This window comes from Aristolochia californica, unplaced genomic scaffold, assembly GCF_029961685.1.
Source record: "Aristolochia californica isolate CCGP_79_NKW_82.1479 unplaced genomic scaffold, dmAriCali1.0.hap1 SCAF_2, whole genome shotgun sequence".
Lineage (NCBI taxonomy): Eukaryota > Viridiplantae > Streptophyta > Magnoliopsida > Piperales > Aristolochiaceae > Aristolochia > Aristolochia californica.
In genome coordinates this window covers 39,235,291-39,255,751 of record NW_027181881.1, presented here as the reverse complement: position 1 = coordinate 39,255,751, position 20,461 = coordinate 39,235,291, and the positions used below count along the sequence as shown (strand labels likewise).

Genomic DNA, 20,461 nt, shown 5'->3' with positions numbered 1-20,461 from the left:
AAAGATGAAGCTTTAATTCACAAATTTTTGACTTTTTTTTTCCTCAGACTGATGGCTAGGTGTGATTTTTGTAGTTTATGGAGAATGCTAGGAAGACCCTACCCTCTATTTCATCAAATACTTGTAAATTTACCATGAAATGGGAATAATTCTTGTAACAAATCCTGAGTGGGTCCATCTTAGGTAGTTTGATGTTTTCCTGATCTGGTCTGTAGGCCATTTCATCCAACTGATACTTGAAATCTACTCAAACATGTCCATCCAAGAGCAGTATATATAAAAAAAAAAAAACAAATACAGAGGTAAGCTTTAAGTAATACTTCATTTTTTCACTCTTTTTTCTTGAAATGAAGAAGAAAGGCAAAGTGGGAAAATGGGTCTTTTAATTGAAGTTGCAGAACACCAAAAAACTCATTAAACGAGCCATTTTTCTCAAATCTGTTAAGAGAATATAAGGTGATTTCTGGTTGAAGGGTCCGAAGAAGCACTGGTAAATCCTCTTTTCCTTCTGAAGAGGATAGAAGAAGGATGCTTAGGCTGGTACTCTTCTGATGTGGAGTAGACAGAAAGGTCTCACCTACACGCTGGGATCCGTGGCAGTTTAAGTCAAACAAGGAACAGGTCAGTTACCGTCAACTAATAACCACCTTTACAACCTTGCTAGAATAACTAGATATGGACTCCCCTGAAAATGAAATTTCCCTTCTTCAAGATCCCCTGCCCCACTACATGACGAGGAGGTGGGGATATGCAATGCTAGTCCCAAGAAGAAACGAACGAAGCTCTGTGTCCTAGTTTTTCCTCTCTCTCTCTCTCTCTCTCTGTTTCGGCTCTAGAACTTGGCTTTTAATCGTTTGGTTTTTCCATGGGAATTTTTATGTCTGATATGGAGTCAGGCCATTTCACTGGTGTCTCAGATGGAGCTCGATTTTTCAGCTCAGAAGCTGGGAACTGTATGACGGAAGGAACCACAACAGCCAGCTACTAAGTGTGAAGGAGATAATTAAACACGAAATGTCTGAAGGAAACTAAGGGACCCTAATGCTTCTAGAAATAAATTTCCAGTATTTTTATGAAATACACTCGGAGAAATAAAGGGCACTCCAACGAATTAATTTTTCGTAGTTCTCAATACTTTCTTCTTTTTTTATTATAATTTTATGAGTTGACAAATATTTAATATTAGTCTCTACAGATTACATATAAATTGCTAGGTTTCTCTCAGGCATGAGCTACAATGTAGGAACTGCCATGGAAGGTCAAAACCAAATTGAGCAAGACATCACCTCTTTAATGAAATAATAGACAAATCTACATTCAAGTCACATTCTTTATAAAGAAATTAATAGCTATTTCAGCACTAAATAATTACTACAATCATGAAGGCCATCGTTTTCCTCTACCGTTTTCTGGTGCTCTGATAAGAATCTCCTACTGTAAGGAAGACATGCTCCCCTAAAACCACATCTACTGCAGGCTGCCCCTCGATGCTGTCGATCTTCATCTGCAAAATCAGAGACGGTTCTCATTTAGCTTGAACCACCAAACTTGAGAGAAGGGACAACAGGGAATAGAAAGGTAAGAATCAAAACAACGCAGAACGCTCTTGTGAAGCTAACCCATACCTTGTCTTTACTTAGCTGAAACTCGGACTTCAAATTTGTATGATCTCTTGACCATAGGTATGTCTGTAACCCTAGAACATACTTTTCATTTCCTGCTTTTTAAAAGATGATCATGAAGTGTATTTACAAAAACGAATCAGATTTTTATAACTGCAGTGCATCGAAAAACTCAGAAGCTACCTGAATATAATGCAAATAAAGCTTTGGTATTGAAAACCAGTGTCGGCCTTGCTAGCCTGATGGCGAATGACAGTCCAGTTATGTTGTACTTCTCCTCACATAGTTCAACCTGCAAACAATTTTGATAGCCGTATAGTCTGTTGCAATTGCATTGGAATATCTTTTCTTTCAAGAACAGTGAAAGCATAAAGGAAACAGTTTTGCCAGGTCAAAAAACAACTAATGTCAGTATTAAAGTCGGGCAGGATCCTTCTTCAATGACTAACCCATGTTAGAATGTCTCTTCCTACTAATAAGGCATAAGATCTTTTCAAACCCAAACCAATATGAGACCATTTCCCCACACCTCTTACTTTCAGATAACTAGATTGAGACATGAAGTACAACTACAACTATTAACTGGTGGACCAAAACTCAAGATATAGAAAACCAACAAATATTGGTCATAGAGAACAAGCACAGAAGCCACTCGGCATAGAAACATGGTCTTGGCTTGACTTCGGTACTAGTTGAAATCGGGCTGCCGCTCCCAAAATGACTACCTGAAGTTAGCAAGTCTATGTAGGACTACTACCCCACATACAACAACTCTCACTTTTAAACAACTAGCCTGAGAGGTGGAACACAAGAACAACTATCAACAAGTAGACCTTTTTCCCTACCAACAATTAGGATCATCTGATTGGCTCGACTTTTGTAACAAATGCTTACACAGCCTTTGAAAAGAACAATACTTAACGCGCTCAACACATAAATAATAATATAGAAATCTTCAAAATAAACAAAAAAAACTATAGTTAACCCATCAGAATAGCATGTGATAATGGTCTAATTCTATTAAATCCAGTAAGGTTAGAGTAAGGGAAGGGAACCACCTGGTGTTTTAACCATGAATTGGAAACTTTTTTCACCATTCCCACCCTGTCTCAGTTGTGGCACATAAAATTCCTATACAGAGGTTTTTATAAAATAACCCTCTACAAAGATTCAATCATTCCATCCATTTTTCCACTGAAGATATTAGAGAATTAGCCACTTGAAACTCTCCATTGTGAAAGAAGTTTATAATGATGGTTTAACCATCCTTTGACATTTAATTTGCAACTAATAGCATCAAAGGTGGGTAGATATTCGTTGACCATGACTCGAAAGAAAATGCAAATTACACTTATCCCTTCATAGGCGAATATTTTACAGGTATGATCTTTCTCTCCTCTGCTTTGTCAAGTTTTAAATATTTTTATACTTCTTCCCAACCCTCCGATGAGACAACCACCCAAACAGATGCTGACACAGTATGCAAGTAACATATTTTACTTGCAGGTACAAGTGTTATTTTACTGCTCTAACATGAAATGACCAATTTGAGAATTTCCTCGTTCCAGGAAAACTTCTATGACAGAATTTATCTAAGAAAGAAATGTCAACTGTTAAATATTTATTTAAGGGTAGTTTGATCTTTTCACATCATGTCATTTTATCCCTCAGGTCTGGTATATTTTCTGTTCCGATGTTTTGTAAAACAGCTAAAGTGATCTTTTTTATGTAACTATTTTAAGTGATTTAATAAACAGATTAGGGGTCGAGCAATGACCCCTGAAGAGACTGCTCGGCAGTCCTCTGCTTCAGCTCTTCCCTTCTTCATTTTCACTCCTTAATTACAGGACTTGACATTTACTTGAACACATGATGAAAATCAGTGCATGACTTCATACCTAGGTCTACAAGATCAAACTTCTCCAATCATATGTTTGACTTTGATAGCAACAACCCATTCAAGTACAGAAGTCAAGTAAAAAACATATATTTTTGGTTCCAGAACAACTCAATGATTTTCATTTGCCAAATCATGATTAAGGTATTCCAAAAAAAAAAAGGTAAAGTGCCTTAATGCCTCGAGTAAGTGTATAATGCACTTGCAGTACCATATGAAAATTGATGTTACTACTTGACTTCCTAAAACAATAATAATTCATGCCACTTACACCATACTGAGGAACCAAAGTGGAAGGAAGTAAAGGAGAGCCAATTGCATCCCTGATATATTGCTCCTGCAAATTGAAGGAGATATTGTGAAACAGGATAAAGAAACTGTCTGTTGAATTACTAGCTACTGTCAACAACCATCGATGGTATGACCTGGGAATTCAATACATTCTCCAAAAGAGATTTATCTGAATCCAATGATTCAATGTAGACCTCCACCAAATCAGTAGGTTCAAGTCCAGCTTTCTTACGTAATTTCTGAATTCTATTGACTACCTGCAATAGGTCAAATTTGGTTAGACTTGGTAGAATAACACCCAACTTGATTAAGAAGCCATCCGCTCAAATAACATAATAAAAAAATATGTAACAAAGTATTCATGTTCACAAAGAACACAGCAAGAGCATTCCCCAATTTGAAGTCATTTGCACCCAAACATCATGACAGATTCCAAGCACAAAAATGAATGGTTAATCCAGGTTACAGAGAGATCACACCACAATCTTCACACATCTCTGTCTCTTATTACTTGCATTCTATAATTACCAATAGAATGCTTTTTCATCTTGATCAGTTTCTTGCCTAGATAACATATAACAGAAATGTGTTTGTCAAAAAAAAAAAAAGAAAGTTTTAAAGATAAGCATTTGAGAAGTACCTCGCGAGCAACTCCTGCCTCAAACAATGACTCATCTGCCTGTAGGTCCAAAACCACCAAAACATCACCTGATGGAACACAAACAGGTATCACATTTTTCAGACTGAAAAGTGAAAGCAAAAGGAATGGATGAATTAGAAAGATGACCATAAGTTCTACTTCATGTTGTAGAGATAAAAGTTTTATTACAAAAGAAGAGACAATTGGGAAGCCAAGAGCCTCCATCTGAATACAAGAACGCAAACAAGTCTGCATGCATTATTCTCATCCCATTTCTTGAAGTGTGAGTGTATTCTGTAGACTAAATAAAGAGAGAGAGAGAGAGAGAGAGAGAGACTTCAGATAAATTTGAAAATATGAATATGATAACATTACCATCTCCAGCTGCATCTACGTCCTTCTCTTTTGTATTTTCTGGATGTTTGAAATCCCGAACAACCTAGAAATGTGAAAACCTTATTTTAAGAAACTTTTTTTTTTAAATGATGCTGATTATTTTAAGAAACTTACAAGTTACTCTCCCATTATAGCATGAATTAGGCATTAATCAAACATAACCTAACAAGCAAATCATATGATGAATATATATATAGATATTTTTTGAGCAAGGGTTCGATAAACACAACATATGATGTCATCAGATGTCTGCAGCAAGATGCAAACAAGAGTTACTCCAGCAGTTCCCTTCTTTTGAAGAATCTACTCCGCAATTACTTTTTAATCAACACAGCAATAAATCTTTCCTCAAAATTCAACATACAGATGAATGATGATTTAATATCTTTTTAACAGTACAGGATCAAGTAAAATGAACAGAGATCAATATAAAATGAAAAGAACTGGAGAGCATGCAGAGAAGAGGATAAAGCAAGAGAGAGAGGAGGTGAGAGAGAAATAATGGTGATGGAAAACAGTGACTATGATACAATGTTAATCACCTTAATGTCAGTCAGCTTCAAACAGTGCCCAGCAATTGTAACTTCTCCTGACTTTTCAAAGGCTATGATGTCAGCTTGAGACATTGCCTTAACCTCTTTCGCAACAGGTCCCATAGCTTTTCCTAGACGCTTACCTAACACGCTACAAAGTAATCAAAATCGTCAAATACAATTAACAATGAAGAACTTTATAATCATGCACCTTACTGAAGCATGATGCTGAGGCTTACAGTATATATTGTTTATTTTAAAAAATAAAGCAATAAAAAAAAGAAATACATACTTAACTACCTAATACAAATAAAGGTTTGTCAGTTACCTAAAGTCGGGCTCCGCACGTAAACTGGCATATTTTAGTGGGTCACTACATGGGATCACCGATCTAACATTCAGCTCCTCCAGTACATACTGTTCAAGAATTGTTTTGGTATATAGATGAGAATTCTATTTAGACCAGAAGACAAAACAAAGAACACCAAGAAAAGCAAAATATTACAAAGAAAAAGAAGATGATACACCAACATACTACTCAAAAAAGGCAATTGATCAGGTTCACAGTTTACAATTTCTCCTCATCAAATGAAAAGGGGCACTCATCTAAGTGGCTTAAAAAATAGGAGAATTACAAAACCCAAAAATTAAGTGATGTGCTATGTAAACACTGAAAGTGTGAAAAAAAAATTAGAAGTGGATACAATAATCAATGATCAAGGAAGGAAAACAACAGTGTCACTAATTAAAAATGGACCACAATGCAAAATTTAGTTGTCGTAACTTGATAACATACACTACACCACTGCACTTTCTCATGCTTTGGCCACTATGACATAATGAAATTTAATACTGAAGACAAAAAATGCTTCATTCATAACCCAACAGAGTTGGCAAAACAAAAGAAATGCCAGCAGAAAACCAGTAACACTTCAAACAAAAAAATTAAGAGGGTCTTCAACAGAGAATTTGTCCCTCGCAATCGTAGACTGCAAATAAACACCATCACAAGCTAGTTTATCTGCAATGAAATTTGCACTTTTGAGGGGTATGTTACTTAGCTAATTCTCACTTTCGAGGGCTATGTTACCAAGCTAATTTACACTTCGTACATTCTTCCTTCTTTTTTTCACAATTTTCACCATTTACCAAAAAATAATAAAATAAAGATGCTTTGTTCATAACTGAACACGATAAAATGTTAATAGTCTTCCACAAACCTCTCTTAACTTCCCCGTAATGTCTTGCAGAAAATCGGTATCAGGATGAACAACAATCATCTCCCTGCAAATGCTCAAAACGAACAAAAGTAAGATGTATGAGGTTCAGTTTTCAGCTACTTGCACTAAATTATTTAAACTCTGATGGACGAGTTGAACTCCAATGATAAAAAATATGAAGGCAAGTTATACTTAAGTGGAGTCTTAAGAGGCTTATTGTTGCGCTCCCGGATATTGCGTGCAAGATCAATAATTGTCATCATCCTAGCAACACTTTGTTCGATTCGATCCTCCACCTAATGCATTAAACACTAGCTTTAGATACTCAAATAAATTAAGCAAAACAACTTTCGAATAGGCTAATCATTTTAATCCAATAACAGCAATTTAAGATAAAAGAAACAACTTTGTGTCTTAGACAACTTTTTGATGCAGACTGATTATGTTTTTTTTTCTATATTTGATAATTTGTAATACTAGGTTTTAACTTTGCACTTAGCTAACTCTTCTTAAGCTAGTTGCTTTCTTGTAATCTTGTATCCTCTTTATCTTCAATGAAATTTTCATCATTTCCAAAAAATAAAAATAAAAAAAGGTAAAAGATATACCTTTCCTTCTAATTCAGGAAAATGGCAATGGTGAATGCTTTGCTCTGAATCCGTGCACACCTTCCGCAGATTTTGATACAGAACTTCAGTGAAGAATGGAGTAAATGGAGCCATTGCCTTACATGTCGTTAGAAGCACCTAAATCCAAAAATCATATGTGAAATATTAAACCAATAGGTCATACAGATCTACTGCTGAAGGAACTCAAGAAACAAATGACTCTATAACACACTTTTTTTTTAAATGACTAGAACACACTTTGAAAAACCTTAAAAAACCACCCTCCATAAACCAAAAGCACAGATGCATTAAACATAAAAAAGAGAAGACAAAGTAACCTATGGATTGTAGCAGCAATTACATACAAACTTTCAATCCTATTATATCTACATAATATAAAAAGTAGTACACAAAGTCAAAGAAATAAAACAGAAAAGATGTTCCTGAACACAATACATGGTAGAGAGTTGAAAGAGCAATCCTGCAGTCATCTTCTCCCGTACGGCCTTTTAGTCTCTTACGATTGAAACGAACATAAATATTTGTGAGGTTGTCAATAAATTTCAAAAGAAAAGGTACAACCTGCACCAGTGAAAGGAAAAAAGGTACAAGCAACATCAACATCATCTTATTACAAATGCTAATAGAAGGGATAAATGATAACTCAGATTCCATAAATAGCATTTCTACAAACCGTGTAAAGTCGATATGCATCCATCTCTTGGCGAACAAAGTGTACCAAGCTCTCGGTAGCAGAGTAGATCCACTGATCAAGCACGTTAGATGACTGCTGAAGAGTAGCATGATGAATAGGTACAAAAGGTTCTAAGCCTTCAACCTCAAGTCTCTTCGAGTTTTGAATGAGGAACCTATATGCATTATACCATGGAAGGAAGACATCTTTTACCTGCAGAAGCATATCGGATGAAGAAAATTTAAATCAATCCATCCTGCTAAACGTGTGAAAGAAAGGCATGGAAAAGAATACTCACAACACTGTAAACACCATCCTTTTTGAACCGCAAAGGTTCTGCACGCACTACTGGTGAATTGATAAGGTATAACCGCAAGGCATCCTGTATATACTCTACACCAATAAGAAGTAGGCCAAAATGGTAAAGATATAGATTCCTATATCAAGGGAAAGACCTCCAAGAACAACCATTTGCATTATACAATGGTTTGAACATGTTTCCAGCTTCTCACATTTCAAGTCAAACAATACATGCCAGAAACACATTTTAGCAAAACTTGTCTGCCCTCTGAAATCACATGTCCAAGAATCATATTTGCCATAAAAACATCTAATTTTTTACTTACGAATTTTCAATATTTCCTGCAGTCGGGGTCAAGATTATGCAAAAAATAAATAAAAAATATTTTAACTAAAAAGATACTATGAAAACTTTTGGTCGCTTTTTAACAAAAAATTTAAAAACATTTATAGCTCTGTACTCAAAAATGCCTATAGGAAAGGACACTTCCAACCTCAAAGTAACTTTTCCTAGTAACTACAGGGTCTAGCACTTGACGCCTTCAATGGTATCAAATACTGGAAGACCAACTTAAAAAAAAGAAAAAAAATGGAACTGGGGTCCACTCCAAAGGAGAGCACATCCCCCCCCCCCCCCCCCCCCCCTGGGCAATGCAGATGGCAAACGGGAGCCGTGAATGGATGGCTACCATTTGTCATTTGGGATTTAAGAGGCTCCATTGTTGGGAGCAGATTTGGACCCAAACAATTGAATACCAAACACAATCTTGCTTGTTGGACAAAACAGAGAACTTACAGCCCCATAATCACCAATTACTTCCATAGGAGAGGGATAATTCTTCAGCCTCTTACTCATCTTTTTTCCATCCTCAGCAAGTACAAGACCATTGCAAATGAGGTTCTTAAATGCAGGCTTGCCAAACAATGCAGTCGACAATACCATCAATGTATAGAACCTGAAAGACAATAAGGAAATAATACACAAAAAGTACATGAGAGATTGTACCCAAGATTTTTGTTGCGTATTTTGTTTTGGGATTAGAAAACCTAAAACTGCTAAAAAATCATTAGATGGGGATGATAAGTAGGAAAACTGACCATCCACGAGTCTGGTCAAGTCCTTCAGCAACAAAATCTCCTGGAAAGTTTGTCTCAAATAGTTGTTTGTTTTGAAATGGGTAATGAATGTATGCGTAAGGCATAGATCCACTCTCAAACCAACAATCAAATACCTGACAAAACCAAACATCCACTTTGAGTTAAAAAAACTAATGTTATTAAACCTGACCTGGTCACCTCTCAATTCAACCAGGATCAAATATGTTTGACCGCCTTTTGCCCCAGATGTGGTCATATTTATTATATATAATATGAAAAATTCAAACCCGGGGAAGAAGCTTCTTCTTCTCCCAATTCGACATTACAGGAAGGGAGCGGGGTAGAGCCCTGCCCTGCCCCTCCTTCCGCTGGCAAAGAAAGGGCACCTACCCTCCCTGGCGCTGGCCGGATTGGAGAGCAAGGGCCATTCTTCCACTGGCAGAAGAAGAGGGAAAGGACAGGGCTCCTCCCCCGCACCCCTTGTCCCTTGCCCTGCGGCCCAGTGACTCGGCTGGCCAGCCTGGTCATGTGTTTAGCTAGTTAAACTGGTGAACCTGGCCAAGTCCACCGGGGTTTGATTGATCCCCAGGTCTCTAAGACCCAAAACCCAAACAGGGGACCAGGTCCGGTTAAACCCGGTTTAATAGGCCAATCTTTCTAGATTTTAAAACACTGAATAAAAAACTCAATCAAGACCCCTAAGTTTCCATAAATACTAACATCCTCAACACGTTGCAGCACACCGAATTCAGGACCACGGGTAGAAGGAATGGTGATATGATCAATCTTATGCCGGTGCAAGTCAGTAACCTGTGTTGAAAAATAGTTTAATGAATTCTTCTTCACAAATAGAATACCTCAAGAACAAAAATTTCTGAGTCATTGAAACTGAGAATTTAATTATATGAGCAGTTTATAATGCAAAAAATGTAAATTAACCTAGTGAATGCAATCAAAACTTCAAGGTGATTCCCTACAGAATACCAATTTTTCTGCTAGTGGGTTCTCTCATTTTTCCAGCTAAATCAACAGACATTCCCACCAAATGATGCCATACCACACCATATGCCTTAAAGTACTCACATGGAGGAGTATTTCACCTGCTTCTTTCAAAAGGGCATACAGAGGGGGCTCTACTATCCAGATAATGTCAGACCCAAGGACAGCCAAGTGCTTTTGTTTGTGAATCAATCATGAAGTACCAAATTATGCATAGTATAATCCTTTCTACTGCAGAATGTGCATTTTATTTTTTAGCACAGAATACACAACTTATTATCGGTAGAGCAACACTATAACCATCAGTGCAAGCTATAAAAGTAAAGGGATTCGACTCCATAACCAGCTCATACAAATGGTTTCTAATATGTGTTTCTATTTTTATTTTTATTTTTTTTAATGATGCTGAATTTTATTAAAACAAACTCAAACGAGCAAATTACAAAGGGGGGAAGCCTTCCCAAACAATGAGAGATTGCTGGGAGGTTCCAAATTTTGCCAATTTATCAGCCAGTTTCCATTTTTTTTAAATGATGTTATTGCACTAATACACATAATCAAGGGACTAGACATGCAATTAAACTGCCTAAAACCCAGAATAAATCAGGACCAACCAAGAGACAAGCACCTTGACACCAGAAAGTGCTTCGAATTCCTCCACAGATCCAATAACTCTTGTTTCCTTGCCATCTTCACTAACCCATATAGGAAGAGGAGTGCCCCAAAATCTACTTCTACTAACAGCCCAGTCTCTAGCATTTTCCAGCCAATTATGGAACCTCTTTTCCTGTCATTGTAAGAGAAAAAATTAAATAAAAAGGACAAACCAACCTCACTCCATTCTTCTTATACAACCTGAGTTACAGGAGGAAGAAGAAATCCACAGCCAGAAGAAAAAAAGAAAATATTGTCAATATTTTCTTACTGGATATAATATTGTAAATATTAAATCGAAAAGATAATATTGCTATTATAATAAGGTATATGTTGCTCATACAAATGGTTTCTAATGTGTCAATTTCTTTTTTTTAATTTTATGATTTTTAAAATATAAATGCAAAAGAAAGTAACACCCTTGCATGGTGTTAGAGTGTCAGAAATTCAATTTCAGATAAATGGTATATAGCTGGTGTACTTGAGTTAGAAGTGAAATTACTCTACTAAAAATCATATACCCCGTTATAAAAAATAATAATAATAAATCTTATATTCCAATTTTTCAACTTTTGCTGGGAACTCATTACCTTTGTTGGACAACCAAATTGAATTCTGGAAAGAGGAGAAACTTTTCTTCTTCCCTCTAGCCAACTTTGAACCAAAACAAAGGATCGGACCCCTCCTTCCATTTCCTTTGGAACACAGAATGAAATGAATGGGAAGGAAGCTCTCCTACTTTCTTTTTCTGATGAAAGGAGGGGGACACTCCTCTCAGAAAACAAAAACGAAAAAGGAGAAAGGGGCCACCTCATCCCCCATTCCTTCCCGCTGAAACAAGATGGGGGAGTAGGAATAGCAACAAAACAGGTTCAACAGGGAAAACGCCACGACCTAATCTGCTTGAGCCACTGATGTCAACATGGAAGGAAAGCACACCTAAAGACAAAGTTTGCAATTCAGATCTGTAGGGAAACAAATATCCAGCAAGTTTGCACTTCCAACTGAACTCCGACCTAAATAGAATTATTGCAATTATGTCCTAGGGTTTGTTAATCCAACCTAAACACAAAAGGAGAAAGAGGAAAAGGCAGCAGTTTTCTTTCCAAAGGGAGAAGGTTAACATTAGGGTACTAAACCTTACTTAATAACTAATGTACCTATCTGCTAAGTACTTAAATACAGAAATAAAGACATAAGTAACCCTACCGTTTTGTGCATGAAATTAACTTCTTCCACTTATTGACTAATATGAAGATAAAATATCTTAATATTCTATGCTTGAGAAGTAGCCTTCTCAGCATACAACAAGATCTTCTTAGCTTTATTTTTTTAAAAGTTCATCTTCTCAAATTCCTCTTAAAGTTCTTCACACATTTCACGTTCCACCTCTTTTTCTTTCGGCATTTCATACCCCATCTCTTTCTCCATAATCAAATTTGGGACTGCATCAAGTGTGGACAGGTTAGCACAAAGTGGAGACAAGTTGCCCATAAAAAACACACAAAAGTGTCAGGTTGGGGATGGGTCAGTCGAACAAATGACACAACCCGGGGTACATATAAACATACATTTCATTTTAAGATAATACCCCTCATTATACTACAAAATGACACAGTAATGAAGTAAAATAAAGACGGATGCGATGGAGTTTGCAAGGACCCATGAGATTTACATTTCTACCAATATTGAAATCAAAATTATTAGTCAGATTAATACAATATAATATTTATGGTATTACAACTTTTTGGATAATTTATCTTTTCCTCGTTTTAATAGTTTATACATCTTCCTTAAAAAAAAAATTAGATAATTTATAGCAGATATTCCTTTTAAATATTTAAATTGCTTTATATAATAGTATATTTCAAATGATTTTGGATAATAGAAATAGATTGTAATTTAATCATTTGTAATTTTTATCAAAATATTAACATAATAATCATTATTAAGAATTACTTATTTAGACTGAATAACACTTGTATCAATTCTTTAACAAATCCACTTAATTGCACTAACAATAGGATTCTATTATTTAGAAATGTACATAAGAATTCCAATAGTTACACTAACTCTAGAATCTTGCATGCTAGAAATATTTATTCTAGAATCTTATATGCCAGTAATAAAATTCCGGTACTACAATAGCAACATTATTATTAATTAAAGCAAGATGGAAAAACCACCTGATAAAGCAAGATGGGAAAACAAAGAAAAGAGAACACATGATAAACTCCTGAAATTGGAGTTAGCTCCTCCTCTTTGCTCTCTTAATAAAATCACATTTCATAAAAAAAAAAAAGATAAACTTCTGAAATTTCCAAAATACAAGTGCAGAAAATACCAAAAAAAGTAACCTAAGACTTGTCCAAAAAATAAAAAAGAAAACAACAGACCTTAACATAATCTGGAACCCAGTATGTTTGTTCATTACTTTCAAGCAGCTCCTTTTTTATTTTTTCCACTGAAACAAACCTACAGAAGAAAATAACAACTCAGGAAATGAGAAGGCATTCAAACAGCGGTTTAAATAATAAAGAGGTTCCATCCAAATTACAATGGGACAAGACCGTCAAATAAATTCTATATAAATCATCACTTACCAGCTTGGAACAGCTCTGTAAAGCAGAGGAGTCTCAGACCTCCAACAAAATGGATATGTATGAGTAATACTTCCCTTGTTCACAAGTCTGCCTTTGGTCTGTCCAAGAGAACCAGAATTCTCCTTAGAATGTAAGAAATTTAAGCACTATCACCACAAAATGTTTATTCTGACAAGAATTACCTTTTGACCTTTTGACCTTTTAACAATGTAGATTAGAATAAGCTTTTGACGATGTTGAACAGTATAACCCAGTCAATTGAAATAGTCACAACAAAATTTAAGTATCAACGAATTGCAATGCCTATTTGTTGTCTTCCTTCTGAATTCAAGAGAATTTTTTCCTAGGATCTTATTGAAACTTCTCCTTTAATCCAAATGGATATTTTCTAACTTTCTTTGGTATCATCAATTCATTTCTATCTAAAAGTAACTGGCTCCCCTGAAAAAGAAAAAAACAGCTAGCTTGCCTTCACAGCCTCAATGATATCATCATCAGCTTCCTTGACATACCGGCCCTTAAAGTCTGAGACTTTTGAAGTGAAATGTCCATCATCATCAACGGCCACAATAAGGGGCTCACCCTGCATGAACAATTGCCAAACATTAAAAGCTAGGTCATCGATAGAGCATATAAACATGTTTCATACAACATTCAACGGGATAACAGATGACGAAGAAGTAAAGAACACAAATTCATGTGCTAGGGTGCAAACTAGAAAATGAAAAAGAAATCTACAAAGAAAATAGTTTAGAAAACTTAATAAAATTAAACTAAGAGACAGGAAGAAGGGGAGGAAGACCTTCTTGATTATTTCCCAGTGAAGGCAGACACGATTATCATCTTCACCGAATGCCGGGGCACTATGGACAACACCAGTCCCACTATCTTCAGTAACATAATCATCAGAAACTACCCTGAATGCTACATCAGACAATTCTTTGAAATAGTCAAACAGTGGGACATACCTGCATTAAGCAATATCCCTGATCAAGTTAAGGCTAGAACGAGGTACGAGACAAACATAGACCAAAATAAAACAATTCTGACAAACAAACAGTAAAATACTTTTTCTTTTTCTCAAGCCCTCTGTAGGTATCTTTTGGCATTTTTAAAGGATATAAGCCCGGTGTATTCCAAAAACGGCAGATATAAGGTTTAATAAGATTGTGGTAAAAGATCCATTAACAGAACTTTAAGGATAGGGTGGGAAGATGGGGTTCCGCAAAAAAAAATTATACTCAGATAGTAGAGGCCCACATATTCGAGTAAGGAGACCTGTCAGATGTAGCAGCAGGTGAAGCCCATCAAGTATGGCCAGTTGGACCAGCCAGAGCTGATTGCAACATGGTTTACGACAAATTAACCTTTATAATAATAGAAAATGCTAGAAATCCAAAGAGAGAAATTAGACACAAATTTCCACAAGTAATTGCAAGAAAACATGGCATTTATGAACATAAAGCATATCATCTCTTACTTCTTCCCCACCAAGGAAGAACCAGGGAATTCTTCCAACAACTCGTATGCTCTTAAATCTATTCCGCCCTCAGTTTTATCCTTTGAAGAACCCTTGCTTTTAGGGTTTGAATTCTTCAAATCCTGAGCAGGTCCATTGACGGATGCTCCTTTTGTTTTTTTTACCGGTAACTGCAATGCACGAGATTTTGCAACTATATAGACCAACCCAGTTGACCTTTCACGGACCTGCATCATTTTCCAGAGTTTAGATATACACATCAAGAAGAAGGAAATGCAGAATTCATAAATAAAACAGCAACAACTGCTAATGTGAAGTTCTAACAAATAAATGAGTGTTCTCACATGATATTCAAGTAAAGTCAAACAAGTCATGTAAGATATACACATATCTACAAATATTATCTCAGAATTCCAAGATTATGGTCCTAGAACTTATGTGCCCTCAATTTTTAATTTAACCATCAAATTTGAATTGATTGACTTCAAATTTAATTTCTGCTTCTACATTTTCTTCCCACACAATCATGTTGATGTTTATTTTAAATTTTTTCTTGTTTATATAATTCTTAATGATAAAATGGAGATAACAGTATTGTTGTAAATGTAATGAAGTAGATGACATTTTGGTAAATAGTGTGACTTTTCTAAAGAAGAAAAAGTTGAGTGCAGTTAAGATTGGCTGTACTTTGAATCCAACATCCTTTCCTTTATGTGTATTTGAATGGTTGAGATAGAATGGAGATAAATATACGCAGACACACATTTTTTTAGGGGACATAACGAGTTACCTTTTCTTTAAACTCATGAAGTGTTTCATTCACAAGAGGAGATTATAATATAGTAAACATAACTGAGAGTGAGAGGGACTCCCAAACCACTAGAGATGATTGTAACATAACTGAGGTAAAAGTTGGTCTGAGTCAAAACCAGTAACTGGAAAAAAAAATACCAGTTTTAAGTAAACTGTGAGAAACAGTGTTTCATATAATACAATTATATAGGAGTTCAACCTTGTTAAGCAATCCCAACAGGAGAAGTCTTTTTTCAATTTTTTGAATGACTTCATAGAAAAATTATAGAGTGAGACTTCTTATAATTGGACACTCAGCGCATTTATGATGTCCAAGTAGATGTTTGCAAGACCATACAAAAATCACACAAACAAATATAAGCATACTTCAAGTTCAAAAAAGAAAAAAAACATAAAAGCATACGTGAATGCATGTATATCAATTATATCCAGCAGTGAATTGAATTATCACCAACCTTCACATATGTAAATGACGCACGAACACAAAGAGCAAGGTTGCTAGGAAGAGTCCACGGTGTTGTTGTCCATGCAACAAGAGCTGCATTGTGTTGATCACCAATCAATGGAAAAGACACCATAATTGCAGGGTCTGCTACTTCCTATTAAACTCAAAGAAATAGAAACAGAGATAGAGAGAATCAAGAACTGAAAAGATTAGAAACTTCCATGGAAGTCAAAAAATGTAAGACAAGAAGAAAGAATACCTTGTAGTTCAAACCAGCCTCAAAATTTGAAAGAGGGGTTTTGCAACCAGTGCTATATGGCATAACCTGCACCATAACATTAAAAAAAATAGACAGATATCATTAGACGGTTGACCTCTGCTAATCCATCAAATAACAATTTAAATTTCTATATAGACAAGCATAAGTATGCCAAGAAAAGTAAACAAACAAGCTGTGAGCCGCAAGAAACGAACATTTAAGTCACATAATGAATTCAATACAGGCAGGACTTGATAATCAAAGTAAAAGAGAAATGAACAAATTAAAGCCCCAAATTAAAACCCCAAAATAACTTATTATCAACAATTTTTAAGAGACATACATAGGACATTCTGCACGAATGCCTATACATCATAATCATTTCCAGACACAATTTTTTTCCATGGAGGGTCCAATCATAAAGGATACCCAACTCTTTGACTTCTATAGAAGTAAACTATAAATTTAAAAAAAAAATCCTATTAATGTTTCTTTTCAAAATCTACTGGTAATACTAAGTAAAACAAGAGTGCATTAGAAAGAGAAGGATTTCATCTTCAGGCAGTACAACAAAAAATTAAAGTCCTTTTTTTTGTAGCTAAGTAATAAAGAAAAGCATTGGCTTATTCGAAAAAGAAAGAAAGAAAGGAAATAATTCTAAAAAGTAACTAATGCATCGAGAAACAGTGGTTGAACGCGACTAATTTACCCAAGTACATGACAAATAAGGCTTTATACAGCTCGTATACCTTAAACCCTCTGTAAACCAAATCCTTCTCATAAAGAGTCTTGAAAACCCACCAAACGCTCTCCATATAGCTAAAGTCCATCGTCTTATAATCATTTCTAAAATCAATCCACCTTCCCGTTCTCGATACGACCTTCTCCCACTCCGCCACATACCTCGTAACAATGCTCCGACACTCCTCATTATATTTATCAATCCCCATTTTCAAGACTTCGTCCCTGGTCTTAATCCCCAGTTTCGTATCAATCTCATACTCAACGGGCAAGCCATGGCAATCCCATCCAAACCGGCGCATCACGTGATGGCCGATCATCGTCTGATACCGGGTCACAATGTCTTTGATGGTCCCGGCGAGAATGTGACCGTAGTGTGGCAGGCCAGTGGCGAAGGGAGGGCCATCGTAGAAGATGTATTCGGGAAGATTTTCAGTAAGCTCAAGTTGTTTTTCGAAGGCTTTGATGTCTTCCCAGAACTTGAGGATCTTCTCCTCTTGGTTTGGGAAGGAAAAGTCCTTCCCTTCGCAGACTTCATCCATGGCGCGAGGGAAGAGAAGGGTTGAGTTAGGGTTTTTGGAGGGGAGAAGCGGAAGTAACAGAGGTGCGCCTGCAGAATAAAGCAGATATAATAACGTGGGGGGAGAACCAGATGACTGACTGTGTCTCTTACTTGGCTTCAAGGCTTCAAGACATTTGACAAGAGTCAATCGAGAAACAAAGTGTAGGGGGCAAGCAAGCAAGCAGGCAGCTAGTGAGTAGTGGGCAACAACTTAATGGGTACGCCACATTTTCCTTTCGATGTTTGGGGGTTGTGAAAATGTATAAGAAATTCGTTAATAGACTTATGATAATCTAACCACTAGAAGTGGAGACTGATTCAAGTATTGACTTATTGAACGGATTCATAGATAACTGGAGACTCATTCATATATTTTGAAATTTTTATTGATTAAATACTATTTAAAAAAAAAGTTTGGCCTTCAAACAGAGAGAGAACCACTATAGTATAGACCCATAACAAACAGATATCACCCCTTACCTCCCTTCATATAGCACACAAAACTCCCAACTTTTCTCATGCCAATTAGGAGTAAAGAGTACCATCCCACCTATTTTTCTCTTACATTATGTTTAAAGTAGAACAACAAACTTAAGTCTACTTCTATTCCTTTAAAGAGTAGAAGAGAGAAGAAGTGTGAAACAATTTTTGAAAACAAAAGATAAGATTAATTTGTGATTTTTTTAAGGGTTGAAATCAATTTTGGCTTTTGTAGGCGATGAAAGATATTAATGGAGAGAAGAACAGGTTGGATTTAAATATGGTATTATTGCAACCAATTTTAAAGTCGGCAACCTATGTACCGAATCTAGCAAAAACATTCTCACTGAAAAACTTAACTAAAATCAGATTTTCATACCGACTCTAAAGTTTGAATTGCGAAGTACCACCTTTTCATTTTCTGTTGTAAACTAATTTATCATATCTTACTTCATACCCTAGATATTCTCGAATTAGCTTTCCAAGGCTCTAATACCAATTACAATGAAAAAATTAACAGAAGGCAAATAAAAAAAACAAAGGGTAGAGAATAACTCCAAGCTTATTCACAATATATTAAAAGTACTTACAATAAACTCTAAAACAAGGTAAACTATCAACAAGGCAACCTCGAGTACAAACTAAGAACTCCGAATTTCAAGTAATGCCTAATACAGAATAAGTTATCTCCTTATAAAGAAGGAGAGAAACAAAATGCATTCTATACAATTTTGAATTCCACCAATAAATATCAGATAAGCCTCTATGATTGAGGCGACTGAGATGAAAACCTCCATTATTGAGGTTAGGTTGAGTAGTGCGTCCACTATTGAGGTGTGGAAGAGACCTCTGATGTGCTTGTGTCCAAAGAATTTTTTTTTCTTTAATGCATTAATCCTTACACAAGTAAGGCAGCTATTTTCTGCGGTCCACTGATGTGACTTGATCGAAAATGGCGACCAGAGACACTAGGTACCAGGATTGATGTGGCAAATGGGCCAACTGTGGGCCGAAGGATAAGATTTCTTCTATAAAATTTGGACGGACTTTGCCGACGAATCTTGCTGTGGTGGTGCTGACATATCTCTAGACATCCTGCAAACATTAAAGTTATTTGTTTTTAGACTTTGTTTCAAGAAGATGAATGCACTTATTTATTGCAATAATTTCCTGCTTCATCGTGGAATAATTAATTTGTGCATCATGCCAAGTACCAGAGGTAAATCTAACAAGTTCTTCTTTACCAATTGAATTGACCTGTTTTAATATGCCACCATAGCTGATATGGGAGGCATCTATCTCAACAACCTTCGGATAGGAAAGATAGGTAAGGTTAAGATAAGGGAGTTGTCGAACCTTCCTTTTAATTAATTGGGACTGCCTAGGTATGTTTAGGAATCCATGACTCAGGATTCTTTCTGAGTCGTTTATGCAATATTGCTGAGTCTTAAGCAAGATTTGGATAATAGTCAATAGTATAATTGAGACTTCCTAGAAATCTCTGAAGTTGAGTTTTTTCCAAAATTTCATCTGAAAATTTGGAAGCAAACTCGATACTTCGATCAATGGGAACTATTTTTCCCTTATGAATATTATGACCTAAAAATCTAACAAAGGTCTGAAACAATTTCATTTTAGGTGCCGATATCACCAACCCATGTTTTCGAATAACGGTTTTGAAAACATTTAAATGCTTGAAATGAGTATCAATAGATTCTGGATGAATTAATCTGTCGTCAATGTAGACAATGGTATATTCAGAATAAGAAACAAAAATATCATTCATGATATTCTGAAATTCAGATGAAGCATTCTTCAAACTAAAAGGCATAATATTTCATTCAAAATGACCAAACGGGACAATGAATGCAGTTTTGTATTTATCCTTTTCATTGATTTGAATTTGTCAATATTTAGATTTCACATCAAATTTAGAAAAGATTTTAGTAGAAAATAATCTATCTAATAAATTCTTTTTGTTTGGAATTGGATACCTGATCCTTTTCAAACAATCATTAAGTGGTTTATAATTGACCACTAATCTAGGAACACTTCGTTCCTTTTCTACATTTTTATTGACATAAAAGCAGTACAACTCCAAGGGAAGTGAAATTTTCTAATTAATT

General features: G+C 35.7%; 1 protein-coding gene across 1 annotated transcript; it reads right to left on the bottom strand.

Moving 5' to 3' along the window:
* Window positions 1-1,270: 1,270 nt before the first annotated feature.
* Window positions 1,271-17,979, bottom strand: LOC137955520 (isoleucine--tRNA ligase, cytoplasmic). Its single transcript, XM_068802495.1, has 27 exons — window positions 17,302-17,979; window positions 16,553-16,618; window positions 16,304-16,447; window positions 15,036-15,262; window positions 14,358-14,523; window positions 14,025-14,138; window positions 13,556-13,653; window positions 13,349-13,427; window positions 10,927-11,085; window positions 10,020-10,109; window positions 9,300-9,433; window positions 8,998-9,157; window positions 8,200-8,283; window positions 7,902-8,114; window positions 7,664-7,789; window positions 7,208-7,345; window positions 6,792-6,895; window positions 6,600-6,663; window positions 5,708-5,796; window positions 5,389-5,530; window positions 4,826-4,889; window positions 4,451-4,518; window positions 3,945-4,067; window positions 3,791-3,856; window positions 1,806-1,914; window positions 1,626-1,717; window positions 1,271-1,504 (listed from the first exon to the last, which is right to left on the bottom strand). Exons 1-27 carry the CDS (start codon window positions 17,833-17,835, stop codon window positions 1,400-1,402), a joined length of 3,558 nt encoding a protein of 1,185 aa, XP_068658596.1. The 5' UTR covers window positions 17,836-17,979; the 3' UTR covers window positions 1,271-1,399.
* Window positions 17,980-20,461: the final 2,482 nt, after the last annotated feature.

Excerpts from the sequence above, each read along its gene's own strand:
- LOC137955520 (XM_068802495.1), bottom strand. The coding sequence starts at position 17,835 with ATGGATGAAGTCTGCGAAGGGAAGGACTTTTCCTTCCCAAACCAAGAG. Across the intron at positions 14,524-15,035 it reads TCTTCCTTGGTGGGGAAGAA|GTATGTCCCACTGTTTGACT; the intron begins GTAAGAGATGAT and ends TGCTTAATGCAG. Across the intron at positions 8,115-8,199 it reads AGGATGGTGTTTACAGTGTT|GTAAAAGATGTCTTCCTTCC; the intron begins GTGAGTATTCTT and ends ATGCTTCTGCAG.